The sequence below is a fragment of the Cnephaeus nilssonii genome, assembly GCF_951640355.1.
Source record: "Cnephaeus nilssonii genome assembly, chromosome: 20".
NCBI classification, from domain to species: domain Eukaryota; kingdom Metazoa; phylum Chordata; class Mammalia; order Chiroptera; family Vespertilionidae; genus Cnephaeus; species Cnephaeus nilssonii.
This window is the reverse complement of record NC_137091.1, coordinates 48259664-48283143: the sequence shown is the minus strand read 5'-3', so window position 1 is coordinate 48283143 and position 23480 is coordinate 48259664. Positions and strand designations below refer to the sequence as shown.

At 40.8% G+C, this 23480-nt stretch overlaps 1 protein-coding gene across 3 annotated transcripts; it reads right to left on the bottom strand.

Moving 5' to 3' along the window:
• Positions 1-945: 945 nt before the first annotated feature.
• LOC307092391 (uncharacterized protein) lies at positions 946-19882 on the bottom strand. Of its 3 annotated transcripts, none has more exons than XM_079759698.1 (6): positions 19744-19882; positions 16776-16922; positions 15606-15732; positions 6280-6353; positions 3560-5184; positions 946-2348 (listed from the first exon to the last, which is right to left on the bottom strand). In XM_079759698.1, the coding sequence occupies exons 2-6, from the start codon at positions 16788-16790 to the stop codon at positions 2291-2293; spliced, it is 1899 nt and encodes a 632-aa protein (XP_079615824.1). In that variant the 5' UTR covers positions 16791-16922; positions 19744-19882; the 3' UTR covers positions 946-2290. The 3 variants fall into 3 exon arrangements, with proteins under 3 accessions (XP_079615824.1, XP_079615825.1, XP_079615826.1); XM_079759699.1 differs by having other exon boundaries at positions 946-1474; XM_079759700.1 differs by lacking the exons at positions 16776-16922; positions 19744-19882 and adding an exon at positions 8804-9001 and having other exon boundaries at positions 15606-15736.
• Between the last annotated feature and the right edge of the window lie 3598 nt (positions 19883-23480).

Here is a 23480-nt window from a genome sequence, read left to right as displayed (position 1 = left end):
GATTGAATTCATTGAATGATCTGGATCCCATAGGATGTCCTGTCAGAACAAATTCATAAAGCCCCTGGTCCAGATGAGTCTCAGTCATGAAATATCAGGAGATACATACACATACGAATGCCCCATGGGTAGGTCAGAAAGTAGAGTAAAAGAATATTGAACATCTTGCCTCTGCAATCGTTTTGTCAGTCCTTTTGGTGGCACATGCATAGGAACTGATGTTTACCACCTTGTACAAACTCAGCACTGGACACTGGAGAAGTAATAAACGTGGAGCTTTCATTTCAATATGTGCTATCCTGCTGTCCCTGGAACTTGCAGTGATGGCTTGGCAAACACCCCAGGGACAGCTAATGCCAAAGGACATACCTCTTCTCAGGCCGTAAATATACAAAATAACTTTGCATCCAAAAGAAGAAAAGGTTTCAGCTGCAAAGCTGCCATGGTCTCTGGGGTTCCTCTAGAAACAATGACCATCATCAGGCTACATTCAGGAAAGTGAGAATAAAACTTGTTTAACATGGGCTAAGCCCACCCTAACAAAGATGTTACTGACATAACACTGAGAAATTCTCAAGGTTTCCCATGAAACTCAGGACAAAAAAAGTCATTCCAGTTACAAATTACACAGAGGCCAATTTGTGGTAGTCCAAAACTTCATATTCATATTAAAAACTATAGGTGTCAGCATGAGAACCTGAATGATGGGCTATCTACTTCATGAAAATAAAGCAAAATATTCACCAAATTATTATTTTTTAAATAAATCTTTATTGTTCAGATTATTACAATTGTTCCTCTTTACCTCCCCCCCAATAGCTCCCCTCTACCCAGTTCCCACCCCAACCTCTGCACTCACCCCCCGCTTTCCTCATCCATGGGTGTACAATTTTTGTCCAGTCTCTTCCCACACCCCCACTGCCCCTTCTCCCAGAGAAGTGTCAGTCCACTCCCTTTCTATGCCTCTGATTCTATTATATTCACCAGTTTATTCTGTTCATCAGATTTTTAATTCACTTGATTTTTAGATTCACTTGTTGATAGATATGTATTTGTTGTTCATAATTTTTATCTTTACCTTTTTCTTCTTCTTTTTAAAGAATACCTTTCAGCATTTCATATAATATTCATTTGGTGTTGATGAACTCCTTTGGCTTTTTCTTATCTGTGAAGCTCTTTATCAGACCTTCAATTCTGAATGACAGCTTTGTTGGGTAGAGCAATCTTGGCTGTAGGTTCTTACAATTCATCACTTTGAATATTTCTTGCCACTCCCATCAAGAGTGTCCACCTCTGCCGAAACCGGTTTGGCTCACTGGATAGAGCGTCGGCCTGTGGACTGAAGGGTCCCAGTTTTGATTCCGGTCAAGGGCATGTACCTTGGTTGCGGGCACATCCCCAGTGGGTGTGCAGGAGGCAGCTGAATGATGTTTCTCAGTGATGTTTCTAGCTCTCTATGTCTCTCCCTTCCTCTCTGTAAAAAAAAAAAATCAATATATTTTTTTAAAAAAGACTAATAGCAGAAATTTAATTGTCATTTACAGTCCATAACCTAGGATAAGTAAAGTTAAAAAAGAAATCTTACTTCAGATTGATTTAAATTGGATAATTAAAATAAATGTATATTCATAAAAACTTTGTTGTTCAGGCAAGAAACAGTTCCTGAAGTATTAACTAATTTTTCACGAATATTTCATCTTATAGTAAACTTGCTTGACATGTGATGAATCCAAAGCAGTTATATTTCTGTGCATAAAAATGAAAATTATAAAGTTATCAAGACTGCATTGCAAAATTTCCAAAAGCCTCTTAATATTATTTAAATCAAAAAAAAGAAGGGGGATAGTGGAATAACCCCCTATGAGTAAATCACATCAAGAAAATTTTTTACTTTAAAAATTATTTTTTGCTTGTAATGCTAAAGACAAGACACACCCATGAAAACACACATGGTGTCAAAATAAGCCAAAGGAAAATGATTTGGGCACAATGAAAAGAAAGGATCCCAAGTTTAGTTTATAGAAAAGATTCCTTTGGTCGAGAATATGTTTGCATATTTCCAGAAAACTCTTCCAAACCTCTGTGCGGATTCCTGTAACAACGGATCCCACAGAGAAACTGATGAGATTGCTCCAGCTATGAAGAGGAGAAACAGTCCAGAGATGAAGATGGTGAAGACACCTTGCCATGCTAGCAGTCAGTAGCTGTGCATCGCTGCAGGTTGCCCAGGACCATGCCAGAGAAGGTTGGACCTGCATTGCCACGTTTGCCCACCATCTAGACTAGCATATCATTGCTGGCATGTACACATAAGGAACTGTTGGACATTGAAATTGGGACTCAAAAAACTGTTGGAAAAAAAACAAAAAACAAAAACTGTTGGCCCAGAAACTTACTACAGACTGATTCTTTTGCCTCTCAGCATAACCACTATTGCTTGTCTCATTTTTGTTCTCATATTTTTAAGGAATGAAACGGGGAAGATGCAGAAAGCCGCCCATTGTCTTCACTAGCCGAGTGGTATAGACAAGGAACCCAGAAGGCTGGTGACCCTTGAGCTCTGTCAAATGTCAGAGCTATGCACCCATTGTTTAGTTGAGACAATGGTAGTTGAAGCAACTTCCCTATCAGACATTCATGTACATTGAGAGGCCAGAATATTATGACCAGCTCATCAGTACAATGAATTAGTTATGCAAATAATAATAATAACAACAACAACAACAATAGTAATAAAACCTTGAGAGTATTTGCTTAGGAAGTTTTCAATATTTAGTATTTTTGCAAGTGTCAATTAATTACTGATGGGGTGGTCATAATAATCTTGCCACTCAGTCTAAATACTTACTGATAAGATAGTCTGTCTGTTACTAGAAATTGCCTAAGGACTATAGGTGTATCCCAAAATTGAATACAGGGATGGTAAGGCTGGAGCCCAAGCAGAGTCCTTCTTGTTGAGCTGAGCTCCTCCCTGGTCCCTCAATATTTCCAAATTATTTCTTGTTTCTTTAATTTGTGTGCGGCTCCTCTTCCGGAGTGTGAACCCTGAACCACATGGGACGTGGGGGGATCATTCACAAAATACCTCATAATTTGTAAGACCTTATTTTGTCATTCTGAATGATAAATCATGGTTAAATCTTTGGATGAAAACTCTGTATTATTGCTCTTTTTCTTTAGAAGGATTCCTAAAATGTTGAGTAGGATAGACCTCAGGTTAAAGGCTTTCTCACATTTTTTACAGTGTAAGGCTTCCCTCCACTAAAGAAATCTCTCTTATTCAGTAAATTTTGAGTTGTGTGTACAGGATCTATCACATGCTCTACATTTTTAAGGACTCTCTTTAGTATGACGTCTCTCAGGTACAGTAAGACATGAATGGCTTTTAAAGGCTTTTCTACATTTTTCACATTCATAAGGCTTCTTTCCATTCAGAATTCTGTGATGTTAAGTTCTCACAGCTATTAAAGGACTTACGACACTCCCCACATCTGTAAGTCTTAAGTACGAACTCTGCATGAGAAACTGCCAAAGGATTTGCGACATTTTCTACTATTACCTGGTATAAGGTTTCTTTCCAGTGTGAACTCTCTGATGATATCCAAGGCTTGAGGACTGGCTAAAGGCTTTGCCACATTCTCTGCATTTATAAGGCTTCTCTCCAGTGTGAACTCTCTGATGATTAGTAAGAGATGTGGAATAGTTAAAGGCTTTGCCACATTCTGTACATTTATAAGGCTTCTCTCCAGTATGAACTCTCTGATGATTAGTAAGAGATGAGGAATAGTTAAAGGCTTTGCCACATTCTGTACATTTATAAGGCTTCTGTCTAATATGAACTCTCTGATGATTAGCAAAGGATAAAGAATTGCTGAAAGCTTTGCCACATTCTCTACATTTATAAGGCTTCTCTCCAGTGTGAACTCTCTGATGATTAATAAGGGATGGGGAGTGGCTAAACGCTTTACCACATTCTCTACATTTATAAGGCTTCTCTCCAGTATGAACTCTCTGATGATTAGTAAGAGATGAGGAATAGTTAAAAGCTTTGCCACATTCTGTACATTTATGAGGCTTCTCTGCAATATGAACTTTCTGATGATAAGTAAAGGATGAGGAATGGCTGAAAGCTTTGCCACATTCTCCACATTTGTATGGTTTCTCTCCAGTATGAATACGGTTATGTTTAATAAGACATGTATGGCTGATAAAGGCTTTGCCACATTCTGTACATTTATAAGGCTTCTCTCCTGTGTGAATTCTCTGGTGTATAATTAGTTTTGAGGAGCTACTAAAGCGTTTGCCACATTCTCTACATTTGTACGGTTTCTCTCCAGTGTGAATTCTCTGATGAATCCTAAGGTCTGAAGACTGGATGAAGGCTTTGTCACATTCTATACATTTATAAGGCTTCTCTCCGGTGTGAACTCTCTGATGATATCCAAGGTTTGAGGACCTAATAAAGGCTTTGCCACATTCTCTACATTTGTAAGGTTTCTCTCCAGTGTGAATTCTCTGATGAACAATAAGGTTTGAGGGTTGGCTAAAGGCTTTGCCACATTCTGAACACTTATAAGGCTTTTGTTCTGTATGATTTCTATGAAGTTGAGTATGTTTTGAGGACTGACTAAAGCCTTTTCCATTTTCCCCACGTTTGTCAAGTTTTGCCCTAGTGTGAAGTCTTCCCTCATGTTCAGTAAGAGTTAAATGACATTTAAAGGCTTTGCCACATGCTTTACATTTGTAAGACTTGTCTCCAGTCTGAATTCTTTCAATTAGAGTACAACCTGAAGACCAATTGGATGTTTTACTAGAATTTTTACATTTATAATGTTTTTCTCCACTATGGATTTCTTTCAGTCTATTTAGATTGATTATTTGACTGACGATTCTACCACATGCATTAGCTGTGTAAGCTTGCTCTCCACCATGAATATTCTCTTGTTCAGTGTAATTTGAAGATTCCTGAAAAGATATGACACGTCTACTTCCTTTGTGTGACTTTTCCACAATATGAAATAATTGACCTATATGGTGATTGGACATTTGGTTCAAGACTTTTCCACTTTTATAATGGTCCTCTGCAAGCTCAATTCTCCACTGTTTATTAAGATATGACTCTTGTTCAAAGTTTTTCCAATGTTTGTTCCATTGATAACTTGCGTCTTCGTTATATTTATTCTGCTGGTAATTGGAGATAGAAAGGCCTTTAGTGACAGTAATAAGTTCAAGGAAACATGTACACTTGTTGCATAAGAACCATTTTGTGATACTCATTAAACCATGAAAGTTGTTTAAAAAAGCATTCCCAATTTATTGAAATTATAGACAAAACATAAAACTGTTTGAGGAAGAATAATGAACCCTTGTTTAAAACATTGCCAAATTGCTCAGCCAGCAGGGCTCATTGCTTGAGCATTGATATATGAAACAGGAGATCATGGTTCAATTTCCCGTTAGGGCACATGCCCAGGTTTCAGGCTAGGTTCAAAAAGAGGCATGCAGAAAGCAGCCAATCAATGATTTTCTCTCAGTATTTTTAAAAATATATATTTTTATTGATTTCAGAGAGGAAGGGAGACAGAAACATCAATGAGGAAAGAGAAACATTGATTAGCTGCCTCCTGCACTTCCCCTACTGGGGATTGAGCCCGCAATATGCCCTGGACTTGAATCGATCTTGAGACTCTTCAGTTCACAGGCTGAACCAAACCAGCTAGGGCTGTCTATACATCTCATAATTGATGTTTCTCTCACTCCCTCTCCCTTTCTTTCTGAAATCAATAAAAAATTATATATATATATATATATATATATATATATATATATATATATATATATATATTTAAAAGTAATAACATTGGTAAATTAAGATTTTAATTTATAGGAACATTATAAATATCTAAATTTTAGAAATAAATTAGTGAAAGTTAAATCCCACCCTACATTTTAAACAATTCTAATCATTATACACACCACAGACTGTGTTAGCTCCTAGTTTTCCAGATTTCCTTCCTAAGGATATATAACAGCAAAAAGTTGTTTTCAACTATCACGTGCAGAAACAGACTGATCTGCCAATGTCACTGAGTTTAAAGTGGGAGGTTTCCCAAATGCATAGTACACTTGACTGCTTTAGTTAACAAGAATTGTATTATGAATGACCGTTTCCGGTTAGTTCAGTTTATATTAACATCTCCTCTTCTCATCACATTCTTCATCAAATTCCTGGGCTTTCATTAAGGGTACATTGTCAAAACCACACCTTTTATATCTTACCAGAATAATTTCAGAGAATAAATCTTGAATTCCGGGTTTTAGAAAAAAGGCCTGGTCATCTTCAGATGATATAGCTGGAAGAAAACAAATATTTAGTTTTGACAATCTGATGAGTGCACTTTGAAATTACCAGCAAGTATAGACCAAATGACATTTTTTAGTCCTTCAAATGCAAGTGAAGAATTCAAAGAAAGCTCAAGATAGGTATAATGAGGAAAAGTCCCATCAAAGAGGAACAATGAGTTGCTTACATTTGCCAATGATACTTGCTCAAACAGCCTGCTGCACAATGGCAATATTATCAAAACACTCCCACTTCCCAGTTTCTTCACTGGAGGAAGGGAGTGAGAGAGAAAAAAAGAGAGAGAGAGAGATATGAAGAAAGTGCATGTTCAATGATCTCCTTGTTTTGAAGCATCTTGCATAACAAGTGTCTGTTGTGAATGACATGGAGTGCGAACAGAATGGCAGTTCACAGTGAGTGCCCTGTAGCGGCTGCTACAAATAAGGGATCTCTAGATACAGAAGGGATCTCTAGAAAGCAGCCCATTTTGATCTGACGCAGAAGGACAGCCTAAAAATTTTGGGAGTGTGCGGGCTGCTTGGACACAAGAGGGAAGGAAGGACTGCGCAGACTTGTGCGTGGCCCCTGAGTTTGCACACTTGCGCATTTTCCTCTTTGAACCCTTGATCCTGATCGCTGAGCCCAGTGCATGGGATCGCCCAGTTGGGGATACCCTAGGAGACTGCAGGAGAAGGCTGTTTTTCTGGAGCCTAAGGATCAGAGCGGGGAGCGACCGTCGAAGAACCAGCTCAGGGGGAGCCCGCTCCCACAAATCGGTATTGAGTGCCATGGGGAAAGCTGGATCTAAGCACAGGCTAGAGAGGACTTATATAGACCCAGAAGTTAATCTAGAAACACTGCCACCCAGGGGTGGAATCACAAATTTACTCTTGTGTAATTACAAATTAAGGAATACAAGAAATTAAGACACAATGCCTGTTTAAAAATGAGGACTGGCTTACAACACTGAGGAGCAGTGGAATGCAGGGAACTGCAATACTGTCCTGACTGGGAAACAGGCGAGCCAGACAGAACAATAGAGGAAGTGAATGACCTTCACTACTTGCACATTTTATTTTTATTTTTTATTTTTTTAATCTTTTACATAAGAAACTATTTTTTCTATTTTCCTCACTTGATTTTCTTTTTAATTATTACATTTTTATTTTCAATCAGTATTATTACTACTATTTTACTTTTTTTAAAAAAAGTGTCATTTTACTTTGAGATTAGTGCTCTACAATCTATTTTCATCTTTCCTTTAACATCATTCTACTCTATCTCAACTCTACCTTTATACTATCACTCTCTTCCTAACTTTTCCCCTTTTGTTGTCCTGTTTCTCTTACCCTTTTCCTGCTTTAGATTTTCCCTATTCTTTCTTTTTACCCTGTTAAAACTTCACCCTACATATATATCTAATTTCCAATCCCCTGCCCGAGTCCATACACACCTCTCTCTTCTCTGTCTTCACTATCCAAAAATTGTTTCTCTCTGTCCTTTTGCTGTTGTTTGCTTGAATGTTGATTATATCGATTTTTTTATGCTTGTTTGTGAGATTGTTTTGCTTATTCTTTTTTGTTTTTTTTTGCTTTTTTGTTTGTTTTGTTTTTGTTTCTTGCTTCTGTTTTCCCTCGCCTCGCTTGATATTAGTTGCTGTTTGTAGTTTGTATTCATCTCCAGGTACTTGTTGCTGGCATTTGCTGGGATTAGTGGATGTTCTATTGGAGTTTTCTCCCCTTATATATAGTTTCTTCCCCTTTTCTTTCTTATTCTTGTTCTTTTATATCTTACATTTTTCCTTTTCCCAATTTCATTTTTGCACTCCTTTCTTTTTTCTTCTTTTTTTTTAATCTTCTTTCTCTCCTATCCCCTAATTTGCCTTTCTCTGGTGGTCACCTTCATTGGAGGTTATTAATATCGTGAATACATTTCTGTTCAGTGCCTTGTGTGTGGTACCTGGTTGTGTTGTATTTTGTACCTTTAAATCAACGCAGGAGAGAGAGAACTACATAACCAGACACCCGAAGAAGAGAGACCATGGGGAGACAAAGAAACAGCTCGCATATGAAAGAAAAGCAGGCATCACCAGAAAAGGAAGTAAACAAAATGGAGGCAAGCAACCTGTCAGAGAAATAATTCAGAGAAATGGTCATAAGGTGGCTGAAAAGAATGGAAGACAAATTCGACAACATGAGTAAGAACCAAGAAGAAATGAAAAATGACATTGCTGCTGTAAAGAACTCAATAGAATGCATCAAGAGTAGACTAGAAGAAGCAGAGGACCGCATCAGTGAACTAGAAGACAAGGTAGTAAAAAATACCCAAGTAGAGCAGCTTCTAGAAAAAAAATTAAAAAGCAGGAGGAGAGCCTAAGGGAACTGTGGGACAACACAAAACAAAACAACATCCACAAAATAAGGGTTCCAGAAGGAGAAACATCAATCCTAAATGACTCACTAGACCAGATGGAATTAATGGACATCTTCAGAACAGTTCATCCCAAATCCACAGAATATACATTCTTCTCAAGTGGACATTGGTCATTTTCAAAGATAGACCATATGTTGGGTCACAGGCAAAGTCTCTTCAAATTCAATAAAATAGTAATCAATCAAGCATCTTCTCCGATCACAGTGGCATAAAACTGGAAATCAACTACAATAAAAACAATCCCAAAAAATCAAACATATGAAGACTAAACAGCATGCTATTAAACAATGACTGGGTTACCAGAGAGATCAAGGAAGAAATAAAAAACATCATGGCAACAAATAACAATGAAAACACAACAATCCAAAATCTATGGGACACAGCGAAAACAGTCTTGGGAGGGAAGTTCATAGCTCTACAAGCCTACTGCAAAAAAACAAGAAACAATGGAAATAAATTACCTAACCCTACAACTTAATGAGTTAGAAAGAGAGCAACAAGAAAAGCCCAGTGTAAGCAGCAAGAAGGAAATAATAAAGATCAGAGCGGAGATAAATGACATAGAGACCAAAAAACCACTACAAAAGATCAACAAAACCAAGAGCTGGTTCTTTGAAAGGATAAACAAGATTGATGAACCTCTAGCCAGGCTCACAAAGAAGCAAAGCAATAGGACCCAAATAAACAAAATCAGAAATGAAAGAGGTGAAATAACAACAGACCCCATCAAAATACAAAGGATTGTTAATAATACTATGAACAACTCTACTCCAACAAATTGGACAACCTGGAGGAAATGGACATATTCCTAGAAAAATATAACCTTCCAAAACTCAATCAGGAAGAATCTATTTTTAAAAATATATATTTTATTGATTTTTTACAGAGAGGAAGGGAGAGGGAGAGAGAGCTAGAAACATCGATGAGAGAGAAACATCATTCAGCTGCTTCCTGCACACCCCCTACTGGGGATGTGCCCGCAACCGAGGTACATGCCCTTGACCGGAATCGAACCTGGGACCTTTCAGTCTGCAGGCCAATGCTCTATTCACTGAGCCAAACCGGTTTTGGCTCAGGAAGAATCTATACATCTCAATAGACCAATAATTATGGAAGAAATCGAAGTAGTCATCAAAAAGCTTCCAGAAAACAAAAGCCCAGGGCCAGACGGCTTCACAGGGGAGTTTTACCAAACATTCAAGGAAGAATTAAAACATATCCTCCTCAGATTTTTTCAAAAAATTCAAGAGGAAGGAAAACTTACTTCCAAGCTCCTTTTATGAAGCCAGTATCACCCTAATACCAAAACCAGATAAAGACAACACAATGAAAGAGAATTACAGGCCAATATCCCTCATGAACATAGATGCTAAAATCCTCAACAAAATACTACCAAATGGGATCCAGCACGACATCAGAAAGATCATACACCATGACCAAGTAGGATTTATCCCAGGAATGCAAGGATGGTACAATATCGCAAATAAACATGATAAAAAAAATATGATACATCACATAAACAAATTGAGATAAAAATCACATAGTCATATCAATTGATGCAGAAAAAACATTTGACAAAATCCTACATCCTTTCTTGATAAAAACTCTCAACAAAGTGGGAATAGAAGGATCATACCTCAACATATTATACTTAAAAAAACCCAAAAGTCTCCATCAAAAAACTAACAGACTTAATAAATGAATTTGGCAACGTTAGCATGATACAAAATTAACGCCAAGAAATCTATGGTATTTCTATACACCAATAGTGAACTTACAGAAAGAGACCAAAAAAGCAACCCCATTTACCATCGTAACAAAAAAATTAAGATACCTAGGAATAAACTTAACCAAGGAGGTAAAAGACCAATACGTGGAAAGCTACAGGACACTGAAAAAAGATATAGAGGAAGACGTAAACAGATGGAAGAACATACCATGTTCATGGTTTGGGAGAGTCAACATCATTAAAATGTTCATACTACCCAAAGCAATCTATAGATTCAATGCACTACCCATTAAAATACCAACGGCATATTTCATAGACCTAAAAAGTACTCTCCAAATATTCATCTGGAATAAAAAAAGACCCCGAATAGCCTCAACAATCCTAAGAAGAACAAAGTAGGTGGGATCTCAATACCAGATTTCAAGTTGTATTACAAAGCCACTGTTCTCAAAACTGCATGGTACTGGCACAAGAACAGACATATAGATCAATGGAATAGAATAGAGAACGCAGAAATTGACCCAAATCACTATGCTCAATTAATATTTGACAAAGGAGGCATGAACATACAATGGAATCCAGAAAGTCTCTTCAATAAATGGTGTTGGGATACATGCAAAAAAATGAAACTAGACCACCAACTTATACCATATACAAAAATAAACTCAAAATGGATTAAGGACTTAAACATAAGATGGGAAACTATAAAAATAATAGAGGAATCCACAGTCAGAAAAATCTCAGACATATGCCAAAGCAATTTCTTCACTGATAATGCTCCTAGGGCAATGGAAACTAAAGAGAAAATAAACGAATGGTACTAAATCAAAATAAAAAGCTTTCGTACAGCAAAGGAGACCATCAATAAAACAACAAGAAAGCCTACTGTATGGGAGAACATATTTGCCAATGATATCAACGATAAGGGTTTAATCTCCAACATTTACAGGGAACTCATGCAGCTTAACAAAAAGAAGATAAACAACCCAATCAAAAAATGGGCAACTGATCTAAATAGACACTTTTTGAAAGAAGACAGAAGGAAGGACAAGAGACATATGAAAACATGCTCAAAGTCACTAATCATCAGAGAGATACAAATCAAAACAACAATGCGGTACCATCTCACACCTGTCAGAATGGCTATTATCAACAAATCAACAAATGACAAGTGCTGCTGAGGATGCGGAGAAAAAGGAACCCTTGTGCACTGCTGGTGGGAATGCAGACTGGTGCAGCCACTGTGGAGAACAGTATGGAGTTTCCTCAAAAAACTAAAAATGGAAGTCCCATTTGATCCAATGATCCCACTTCTAGGAATATATCCCAAGAAACTAGAAACACGAATTAGGAAGGACATATGCACTCCTATGTTCATAGCAGCACAATTCACCATAGCTAAGATTTGGAAACAGCCTAAGTGCCTATCAGCAGATGAGTAGATTTAAAAACTGTTGTACATCTACACAATGGAATACTACGCTGTGGTAAAAAAGGAGTTCTTACCATTTGCAACATGGATGGAGTTGGAGAGCATCATGCTAAGTGAAATAAGCCAGGCAGAGAAAGATAAATATCACATGATCTCACTAATTTGTGGAATATAATGAACACCATAAACTGATGAACAAAAATATATCCAGAGACAAAGAAACATCAATCAGAACGTCAAACCTCAGGGAAGGTAGAGGGGTAAGGGGGAGAGATCAACCAAAGTACTTATATGCATGCATATAAGCCTAAGCAATGGACACAGACAACAGGGGGGTGGGGGCATGAATGGGAGGTGGGGGGTAATGGGGGAATAGGGACATATATGTAATACCTTAACCAATAATATAAAAAAAAGAAACAATGAGAAATTGTTTGAGCACCACAAAGACTGCAGTACTGAAGATGTATATGAAGCCTGAAAAGATACCGTGGTCCTGAGACAGAAACAGAGAACATTTCCAACTGGGAAATTAAACAGACAACTGAACCAAGAATACAGATCCTGAAAAGAGTGTTGACCATGTGGAAGTCACCTATTTGTCTTCATTAGCAGAGAGTTGTGGACAAGGAGCCCAAAATGCTGGTGACCCTTGAGCCCTGGAAAAGGTCATAGTTATCCACTGACAGTTTAGGTGAGACAAAGGTAGCTGAAGCAACCTCCTGACCACATAGTCATGTAAATCCTTACTGATTAGATAGTTTGTCTATTACTGGAAATTGCCTGCCTAAGGGCTATAGGTGTATCCCAAACTGAATAAAAGGATGGCAAGGCCTGAGCACAAGTGGAGTACTCCCACTAGAGTTGGGCTCCTGCCTGGCCCCCCAATTTCCAAATTATTATTTCTTATCTCATCTCATTTGCATGCTGCCCTTCTCCAGAGCCCGAATCCTGAACCACGCAGGATGTGGGTCATTCACAGACGGAAAGTACACTTTGTTCCACAGATGGTTGTTTCCTTCTATAGAAAACACATTAAAAGCCTGCTTGTTTACAATTCCTGAATCTCAACAAAAGATATAAAATCATGCAAAGAAACAGAAAAAGTGTCCCATCAGATACACAAAATAAATGTAATCAAACGGGCAATATATCAATGTAAATATATTAATTCCCTGAAGAAAAATTAAAAATAAATATCTTAAAAACAAAACGTAGAAAAAAAGACAATTATATAAAATCACCAAAATATTATATAACCAAAATAAAAATACAATGAGAAAGTATTTTATAAAAACCACATGGAAATGGGAAATTAAAAAACATAATACCCAAATCAAAAACTATGGTAGAACCCTAACCGGTTTGTTTCAGTGGATAGAGGGCCAGTCTGCGGATTGAAAGGTCCCAGGTTTGATTTGGTCTAGGGCATGTACCTTGGATGCGGGCAAATCCTCAGTAGCCGGTGTGCTAACTCTCTATCCCTCTCCCTTCCTCTCTGTAAAAGATTAAAAAAAAAAAAAAAAGTACAGCAGAATCATCAATGAAAGATGTTATCAACTTGAAAAATCAAAGAATCTGCCTGGCAGCAGTGGCTCAGTGATTGAGCTTCCACCTATGAACCAAGAGGTTTGGTTCCAGGTCTGGGCCCAGGGCTGACTGAAGGCTCAATCCCCAATCGCACAGAAGGCAGCCGATCGAGGATTCTCTTTCTTTGTTAATGTTTCTCTCTCTCCCTGTACTTTCCTCTCTAAAATCAATAAAGACTATTTAAAAATAAAGTCAAAGAATTTGTACATAATTCATTAAAAATTGTGATTCAGGGAAGCTAACATGTGGAAATATGAAGAGAACCCAAGGGACTCCTAAGACACTAACAAATCAAACTACAAGGGGACTCCACAAAGACAGAATAGTGAGAAGGATTAGGCAGCTTATGTAAAAAATTAATAGTTGAAGATCATGACAATTGGAGAGAGAGACATTCAAATACAAGCAGCTCACTGAATTTTAAATAGAATACAATTCAAATATGAGAACAGGTAAAAAAACAAGAACAAAAACAATGAAAATATCATGAATCCCAGAATATAATCCTAAAAGCCATATGAAAAAGTAACTTCTAGAAAAATATTTTAAAAATAAATAAATAGAAGGAATAAAATCTTAATCTCTGCTAGAAGACACAGAGTAAAGGATAATGTGATATCAATAACTTTAGTGGGTACAGGGGAAGAGATGGCAAGTAGCTCAGTTTTGTATGCAATTGACATACTGAGTTTAAAGTATACTGTTATAGCCTTAAAATATTTTAAGTAGCTCCCATGTTCACAACAAAAATAGAATACAATGAACGCTGTTAAGAGGTGACAGAATTGTGTATTGCAAATAAAGACTACACATTTCTAAAAATATATACATAAATCCAATGAATTTCTCAAAACATGATATATAAAACCAACCCTCAACATTATCTGTGTTCCTGTACTATACCAGATATTAGTACAAAATAACAAATTAAGTGTGTAATTACATGAATAACAGCATAAAGAGAAATGAAATAATTAATAGTTTGCTTCATGCAGAAGGTGCATTATTTGTATGCTACAAAGTATAAAATGCTGCTGGCCGCCATTCTAGGTATATATATTGAAAAATATTCACGGAGGATCTGCAAGAGTCATTTACACATTTGTGTCCATTACAATGCTATTCAGAAGAGCCTGCACTAGATGGAAGCAACTCAAATGTCCATGGATAGTCAAATGAATGAATAAAAGATACTGTACACATGTAATGCAATATTATCCTGCTAAAAAATAAAAAGAGGTATTATCACCTGATACCACAAAGAGAAACATTGATGACACTTTTTCACTGAAGTACACAAGTCACAACAAGCCAGATACTACAGGATTTCCCTAAGGCGTGTAATCTAATGTAGTCCATGTTATTTAAAAAAAAAAAAAAGGTAGTTACAAGCAAGCCTTCCTTTTAAAGCAAATGAGGAAGTAGTGCTTTAATACATGAGATTTCTGAAAGATGGAAGTTTTGAGAGATCCGATACACAACACAGAGAATAAGAATCTACCCTAGAAAGCAGAAGCCCCCTAAAGATATCCTATATAATAAAAGCCTAACATACTAAGTGTCTGGTCGACCAATCGGCCATTCAACCAATCAAAGCATGCTATGCTAATGACATGCTAAGACAGTTCAACTGCTCGCTATCACATGCACTGACCACCAGGAGCAGACAGTTGGCCAATTGCTATGGTGTGCACTGACCACCAGGAGGCAGACGCTCTGAGCAGTAGGTTACCTTGCTGATAGGATCCAGCCAATCGGGACTGAGCAAGAGTGGCAGACACACCTTAGAGCACCCCTCAGTCCCTCCTGGCTAGTCAACCTCCCGCGTCTTTCCCTGGCCCCATTTGTGCACCGTCTTTCCCTGGCCCCATTTGTGCACCGGTGGAGTCCCTTGGAGGCCTGTGCCCTCTTGCAATCCAGAACCTTTTAGGGGATGTCAGAGAGCCAGTTTCAGCCTGTTCAGGCAGGGCAGGCTAAGGGACCCCACTGGTGCACAAATTTGTGCACTGGGCCTCTGGTTAAAGTAATAAAAGGAACAAAACCCTTGCATAGGAATTCAGGAAGGAAGTCATCCTCACCCACGGAGGCCAAGTTGCTGTAGTTCTCCAACATCACATCCAGGTACAACTTCCGCTGAGCTGGGTTCAGGAATTCCCACTCCTCCTGAGAGAAATCTATGGCCACATCCCTGAAGGTCAGTGGTCCCTGAAAGAAAAGACACATTTACCAAGAGGTCACCAGAAGAGTTCATAATGTCACCCAACATGAAAACAGTTTTAGGAGAAGAGGTTTGGACCTATGGGTGCATCTTGAATCAGCCAATAAGATCACTTTGCCCCAGTAACGTTCTCTGATGGCTTTTTCAACATGGACAAATGAGGATGACACATGTCCAACAATCCATGGTACACATTTTCCTTTTCAGGAAAAGAAGTTTAAAATTAGTGCGTGGACACAGGCATGTGGATCTCTGAGTGCTGTGTTTGCATCATTAAGGGTCAGTGGTGTATATTTCTCAGCGGGAAATGTCAAGATGAGTCCGAAATATAAGCACTTCAAGTGTAACACAGAAAACGACTGCACTTTTCTGAAAAGACAGATGCTGATCCGTGTCCTGAGACGGGGCCTCTGTTTCCACTTGTGTTACAAGCTCCCTTGTTACTTGTGATACCAATGTAACCGGATCACGTGCCATATGTCTGCATACACAGAAAATGAACACACAGGAAAAATTAATATATATACCTTTGATCTCCAAGGGTCTGTTAATGGAATTTACAGTTCTCATGGAATAGGACATATAGGAGCCACAATCCTATTTGAAAACTTACTATGTGTAATCTTAGAACAAGATCATCTGCCTGGTCCAGCGGGTGTGCCTCAGTGTTGGAGCACTGACCCATTAACTAGAGGTCACTGACCCATTAACCAAGAGGTCACTCGTCAGGACACTTGCACAGGTTGCCAGATTGATGCCAGTGTGGGGCGTGCAGAATGCAGCCAGTCAATGATTCTCTCTCATCATTCATGTAACTATCTCTCACTCTCTCTCTCTTCCTTTTTGCAATCAATAAAAATATACTTCAAGAACAAGAGAGGGAAATGATAGCAACTGCTAACATTGACTATCACAAGATAATAGGAAAGGAAAACAAACTAGCAAGGCAAACCATCAACAGTAGAGAAATAAATTCGAAGATATTAGTGTAAAAGCAAATTCAGCCTCTGACCCAGGACACTTATTTTACCTGAGAAGGAGCCATCTGGTCCCGGCTGCTGATTCTGGCCCTGGGATGTTTCCTCAGGTGACAATATGTTGAGGAGTCACAGAATGTATCTTCAAAGGCGTCTGCACAGCCTGTTAATCAGCTCACCTCACACCCAGTCAGAAGAACCTGGAAATGAGGAAAAGGCCACCCCATCCTGTTGTTTATCACAGGAACAATGAGCTCCTACATGTGAGGTGTTTTATTGTCTTCATGTGTCTGTGCGTCCAAAGACTTCCACAAACTCCTACAGCAATGAGAGCATGTGCTCATTTCCTGAAACACCAAACGCAACAGAACACCCCTTACTTCCCCCCAAAAAGCCTGCGCTGGGGCCCAGGCTATGCCATCTTTAACCAGTCCACTCCTGAGGCTGGAGAGGCTCCCCCAGAGCTGATTTCAGTAGCGCTGGGTAACAGACATCAGACCCAGCACACCTGAGAACTCTGGGTAATGTGACGGTGTCACAGCACAGCTGCTCTGAGATCATATATTCTCCTCAATTCTCCACTTACTCCTAAATCCTGCCCATAGTGCTAACTGTGAGAGCAAGTTCCACCTTGAACCCTGCTCACTGCACCAACTGTTGGGAACTTAGTCTAAGTTCCTCCTTTACTCTCAGCTCAACTACACCAACTGTGGGATTCGAGCTTCTCTTCCAGGGGCTGGACCTTCTTAAACGCCAAACAGCAGACGGAGAGGCCATGAGAAGTTGTGGGTATATAAGAGAGTCTTTATTATAGAAGCTAATCTGGGGATGTGCCCGCAACCAAGGCACATGCCCTTCACCAGAATCCAACCTGGGACCCTTCAGTCCGCAGGCCGAGCTCTAGGCACGCATCAAGGCGGTATTGCAGTACCTCTGGAACGGTGCAAAAAGAAGAACAAAGGAACAAAAAAAAAGCCCTACAAAAAACAATTCGGGTGGTTATTTTTTTTAATGTAATGATATCTAGGTTTAAAGATGTGAAAACATGGAGACTACCTTATATTAATAAAAGAATGGTAAGCGTTGCTTGTGAGATGTCACCAATGCTTATTTCAGCAGCTAAAGACTATTTACATCAGTGATGGGCAACCTTTTGAGCTTGGTGTGTCAAACTTCGCCAAAAAACTGAGCATAACTCGGGTAGTGTGTCACTTTGAGGAAAAAACATTATTTCGCAAATGTTTCATCCTCAGGAGCAGCAAATGTTTCATCCTCGGCATGTGGCCGCCTTAGCGGCCGCGTGTCATCAGAAATGGCCACGCGTGCCATAGGTTCGCCATCACTGATTTACATGAAGGAAAAGTCAGAGATATAAAATGCAAATCCATGGGAGAGAAAAAAAGATTGATCCTTCTAATAATCCTTGATAAAGCATCCTGTGGGGGCAGACTCAGTCATTTCTTGTCCCAGGTCACCTCCTTCTTGCCATCCCAGCAGATGACAAGGGGCCCATCAGGAACATACCAGTCTCTCCCTGAGTGAATAAGGTTTGCAAATGGAAGCAAATAAGTATACATTTGGCAAACATTATAAACTGGAGATTTATAATTGTCAGTCAAATCTGGTTCAATAATTTAGTTGTTAAATTAAACATATCAACACACAAGCCAATATATCACAACTTAATCATCCATATCCCATTAGCTCAACTCTAATTCAAATTAGGGTTCCCCTCCTTCCCACTGCCATGTATTTAAGTCTATGGATCTGTTTCTGTCTCACTGTTCCCGTTCTCCACTGTGGTCCTTTCTTATATTTCACTCCCTGAACCTCACTTTTTCTCCCCTTTTCCAATATCTGTCCCTACACCTGGCCCATTAAACTCCTAAACCTATTTCCCTTAAGGTGCTCTTTTAAAGAAAAAAAAATTATTGATTTTATACAGAGAGGAAGGGAGAGGGTGTTAGAAAAATCCATGAGAGAGAAACATGGATCAACTGCCTCCTGCACCCCCTACTGGGGATGTGCCTGCAAAAAAAGGTACATGCTCTTGACCAGAATCCAACCTGGGACCCTTCAGTCCGCAGGCCGAGCTCTAGCCACTGAGCCAAATGGTCAGGGCCCTTCCGGTGCTCTTTCTCCTGGTCTCTGATCGCTCCATCTCCACACACGTCCGCGTCTGTCCCTCCCCACGCCCGGTCCCCGCTGCTGCCCGGTACAGTCTGTCCTGCTCCCCACAGCTGGGGACTCCGCGCTGCTCCCCCTCTGCTCCCTCCTCCCTAAGCCCCCCTTTCCGTCCCTGCACTCGCACCCCAACCCTTCTCCTCTGAACCAGTGTCTCCGTCTGACCTGCCTCCTCCTGTGCGGCCCCCACTTCTGCTCCCCAGGACCCTCTCCCTCTCAGCTCCCCTCCTCTCTCTGGGCTCCCCTCCCCCTATTTCCCCACTTCCCTCCTCCTCAGGCTGCTTTCCCGAGTTCCCCCCTCACTCCCACCATCGCCGTCCAGTCCTCCCACACCCCTATGGGCCCCTCTGTGGACCCCTCACCGCCCTTCCTCCTCCCACGTGTCTGTCTCTCTCCCCCTCCTGACCCCCCAGCCCGGGTCCCCGCCCCCCGCAGTCACCGCCCCCACAAAGCCCTCCCTGCGGGCAGGTCACCTCTTCTGGGGACACCGCGTTCTTCCCCTGAGCCCCACCCCATGGACACTGCGCTCCCCGGGCACTCAGACCCCTTATTAATGGGGGGGCCTAGGAAGGCGGGGTGCAGACCCCCAGGCCGGGAGCCATCCGGGCTCTGTGGGCGGAAAGCGCCGGGCGGGGGAGGAGCGCAAAGGGCGGGAACCCCCTGACCCAGACTTCCAGCCCCGCGGGGGGACCGGCGGCCCCGGGGATGGTTTTCAGCAGGAAAACCACGCGGCAGGCGGGGCCCACAGCCACAGGCGGAGAGACCGCGGGCCGGGCCTCAGTTTCCCCCAAAGGAACGCGGCGCCTCCACTGCGCAGCCGCCCGGGACCGGACTCACCGCTGTGAGGGGCTCCGGGGCGGGGACCTCACCACGGACTCCAGCGCCCGCAGCGCCCTCAGCCTTCCCTGCGGGGAGGGGGGCGGAGAGCAGAACAAACACCCTCCTCAGGAAAAACCGCCACCTTCCCCGCTACAGCCTCTTCCGTTGGCAAAAAACTGCGCATGCGCCTCCCCGCGGGATGGGCGGGGCCAGCGCCTGAGCTGAGCGGCTCCGCGGTGGGGGCGGGGCCTGTGCGGGGACAGAGGGAGGGAGGGCGGGGCAGGAGCGAGGGGGCGGCCCTGGGTCCCTCACCTCCTCCCACAGGGACAGCCCCTCCTGGGGGAGTTCCCCCGTCATTGTTGGGGTTCGGCTGGTGACGCGGCTGTGACAGGATTCACCAGGGAGAGAAGAGACAGGAGCAGAGAGGGCGGGTATTTTGCTTCTTTAAAGGGAGGAAAGGGCCAGGTGCCCTCTGATGGCACAAGGCTCCCCAGATAGAGGGGCTGGTCTTTTATTGGGGTGCTAGCGAGTAAATGGCAGCTGTGGCAAAGCATAAAGAGGGGAGGAGGAATCTGGAATTCACACAGAAGTTTCCAGATCCCAGAGGCGGTGCTGAGAGCTACTGGCGGGCCTGCCCTTCAGCTGCACATGTCCCAGGAGGTGTCTTTCCAGGATCTTCACAGCCGGTGACACATTCTCACAGGGAAGTTACAGAGAATTCAAAAGGCGGGCAGACTGGCTTTGAAACCAGAAACTTTCTGCCCCTGATTTGCCTGGATCCTTAAACCCTCAGTGAGGAGGGGGGAGGGGAAGGGCAGCCTGCTCTCTCAGCCCCTCCCTGTCCCCCCATCTGAATGGAGAGGCAGCTGAGTTAGGGAAGCAGGTGGATGGGGTGTCAGAGACAGACCCAGATGTCCATTCATGGTTAGGCACCTGATGAGATAAGGTCCCAAACAACACAGTGGGAAACAGATTTTAATTTATGTATTTTTCAAGGGATAAAAATGTTCTGGTTGTAAGTTGTGGTCTTTGAAGCCTTTGTGTTCATTTTGAAATGAATGTTATTAATTTAGGAGTCCTTATAACTAGTTAATGGGCCATTGATAATAATGTATAATGTCTTTTTAGTTTTCTTTATATTAGGGAAACAACACAATGTAAAAACCAACAGTGTTTAAAAGTTATAATTATCAGTTTACTCAGTACCGCAAATTTTTTATTTTTACTATTTTACAGTATTTTCTTTCTTTCTTTTTTGAAAATATATTTTAACAGATTTTTTACAGAGAAGAAGGGAGAGGGATAGAGAGCTAGAAAGATCAATGAGAGAGAAACATCGATCAGCTGCCTCCTGCACACCCCCTACCGGGGATGTGCCCGCAACCAAGGTACATGCCCTTTGACCAGAATCGAACCCGGGACCTCTCAGTCCGCAGGCCGATGCTCTATCCACTGAGCCAAACCGGTTTCAGCTATTTTACATTATTTTCATGAATATAATTATTCCCAACAGTTTTATAAATCTTTATTTACTTCAAAGATATGGCCCTAGCTGGTTTGGCTCAGTGGATAGAGCATCAGCCTTTGGACTGAAGGGTTCCAGGTTCGATTCCTGTCAAGGTCATGTACCTTGGTTGCAGGTTCCAGACCCTGGTCCGAGTTCCTGCAGGAGGCAAGCAATCCATGTGTCTCTCCCACATCAATGTTTCTCTCCATCTCTGCCTCCCTTCCATTCTCTCTATAAAATCAATGGAAAATTTCCTCAGGTGAGGATTAACGAAACATAAATAAAGAAATATATGACCTGTTTAGAAACCCGTGATTTAGAGTAAGTCAGACCAGAGGATTATGTTTCACCTGTATAAATAAGTAATTGCTTTAGACCAATAAAATATCTCCCCTCAGTATTGCCATCCGAAAACACCACATATAATAAGCAGACAAACACATAAAGACAATCCATTCTACAAAGACGCTGAAAGACTTACACACTGAAAATGACACAGCAATGCTAAAGAAAGCACATAAAAATGAACTGAAAGACATTCCTTAATATGTCCGAGTGTGTACACAATAGATTCCCTATCAAAATTTCAAGGCAATTTTGGCTGTAATTTATAAAACAACACCTCTACAATTCATATGGAATAAGAAAAAGAGATTCGGGAGAGCCAGAACACTTTAATATAGGAACGTTGGAAGACTCACTTTTTTAGACAAAAACATTTTACAAAGCAAGAGTAATCCAGTCAGTGTGATACTGGATTAACACAGACACAGCATCTTCAGAATTTCCACAGTAAACAGAATAATGAATATTAGCTTGTATATTTCCATTTAAAATTATTTTGGGTATAAATGGTTCTAGTAAATATTTGAAAGCCAAGTTTACTGTTTGCTTGTGTTCACATAAGGAAATTAACCTCCTTACCACACGTCTCTGCATGAGGCAGTAACACGGAACCCGGCCACAGGCTTTGGTGAGGTGATCACGTTGAGGAGTGACTATTCACACATGGACTAGAGCCTGCAAGTAGGCTCTGGACTATCAGCCAGCTTGGTCAGTAAGGATTGCTTAGGAGCCCCATCTGGATGGATGCCCTGGAAGCTCTACACAAACCAGGAAATAAGAGACTACAAGTGCACTGATGTATTAATATGCAAAAATGCACAGGAAGCTATGGTGGAAAAAAATACACTGACAGGAGAAACACCCTTTGCCTCATTTTATAAGTGCATTTGAGATTCCAGAATAGAATTAGGGTGTTTCTGACTCAAAACTATTACTAACTGGTAACAAAATGGGAAGTTCAGAGATAGAACTGAGGTAAAATGAGGGTTTAAAATGATTTAATTAGTGTTGGAATGTATCATGAGTGTGATTTTTGAACAATAAGTATTTGTTGTTCACTGCACGCCCTTCTCACAAAAAACCTTGGTGTTGAGCTGGGGACTCTCATTGGGAGGGTGACTGAAATAAAAATGATTATAATTTAGCGAAAACAAAGACGCCACGTGTGAGCTAAATGTAAGAACACTTAGATAAAAACATAGGGTTAAATCTTCATGACCTCGGGTTTTACAGTAGTTTGAGATATGATACCAAGACAAAAAAAGAGAAAGGTTAAATGCCGGAAGCCAGTTCCAGCATTTCATAATTGCAAGAGTTTCATCAAAAGGTTGATGGAATTTGGGGACTCAAGGCCTGAGTCACATACGTAATCACCTGTTGGAATGGCTGACAGGCATTTCCACCAAACCTGAATAGGATGATTGTTTGCTGCCAGACAGCTCAGGGCATCTTAATGTACATGTTATTGCCTCCTACTGGCCAAACACCTGAACAGCCATAACCTATTTACAATCTGACACAAGATGGATTTATATGTTTACCGCAGAGATTATCACCAAAGTGTCACACAGGAAAACTGGTGTGCTGCAAGAATTTTTAAAACAGCCAACACCTGGGTGTTTAGTCAATAGTACAGTCTACATTACAGATAGATTGTCCAAAAAGTGAGAACAGCCCACTCAGTAATAGGTGTATGATGTGCATCCATCAAAATCAGTTTTTGCAGATTGGCAAAATATGTATTTTGCTGAACCACTGAATTTCAGTCAGTAGTTCATGTGTGCCATGAGGAGAAAAAAATGTTAAAATCTCTGATTTAGAGCTTTTCACCCAAAGTGGAAGAATATGCATTCTGGACAAAAATGAACACAGAATGCCCTCTAACCCAAGGGACAGTGTCTGC

What these genes read in the sequence shown, in the direction of transcription:
- LOC307092391 (XM_079759698.1), bottom strand. An exon ending in TATTCTCTGAAATTATTCTG is followed by an intron (nt 5,185 to 6,279) that starts GTAAGATATAAA and finishes TCCAATTACCAG; the next exon opens with CAGAATAAATATAACGAAGA. An exon ending in GGAAAGAAACCTTATACCAG is followed by an intron (nt 2,349 to 3,559) that starts GTAATAGTAGAA and finishes TTTTTCCAACAG; the next exon opens with TTTTTTGAGTCCCAATTTCA.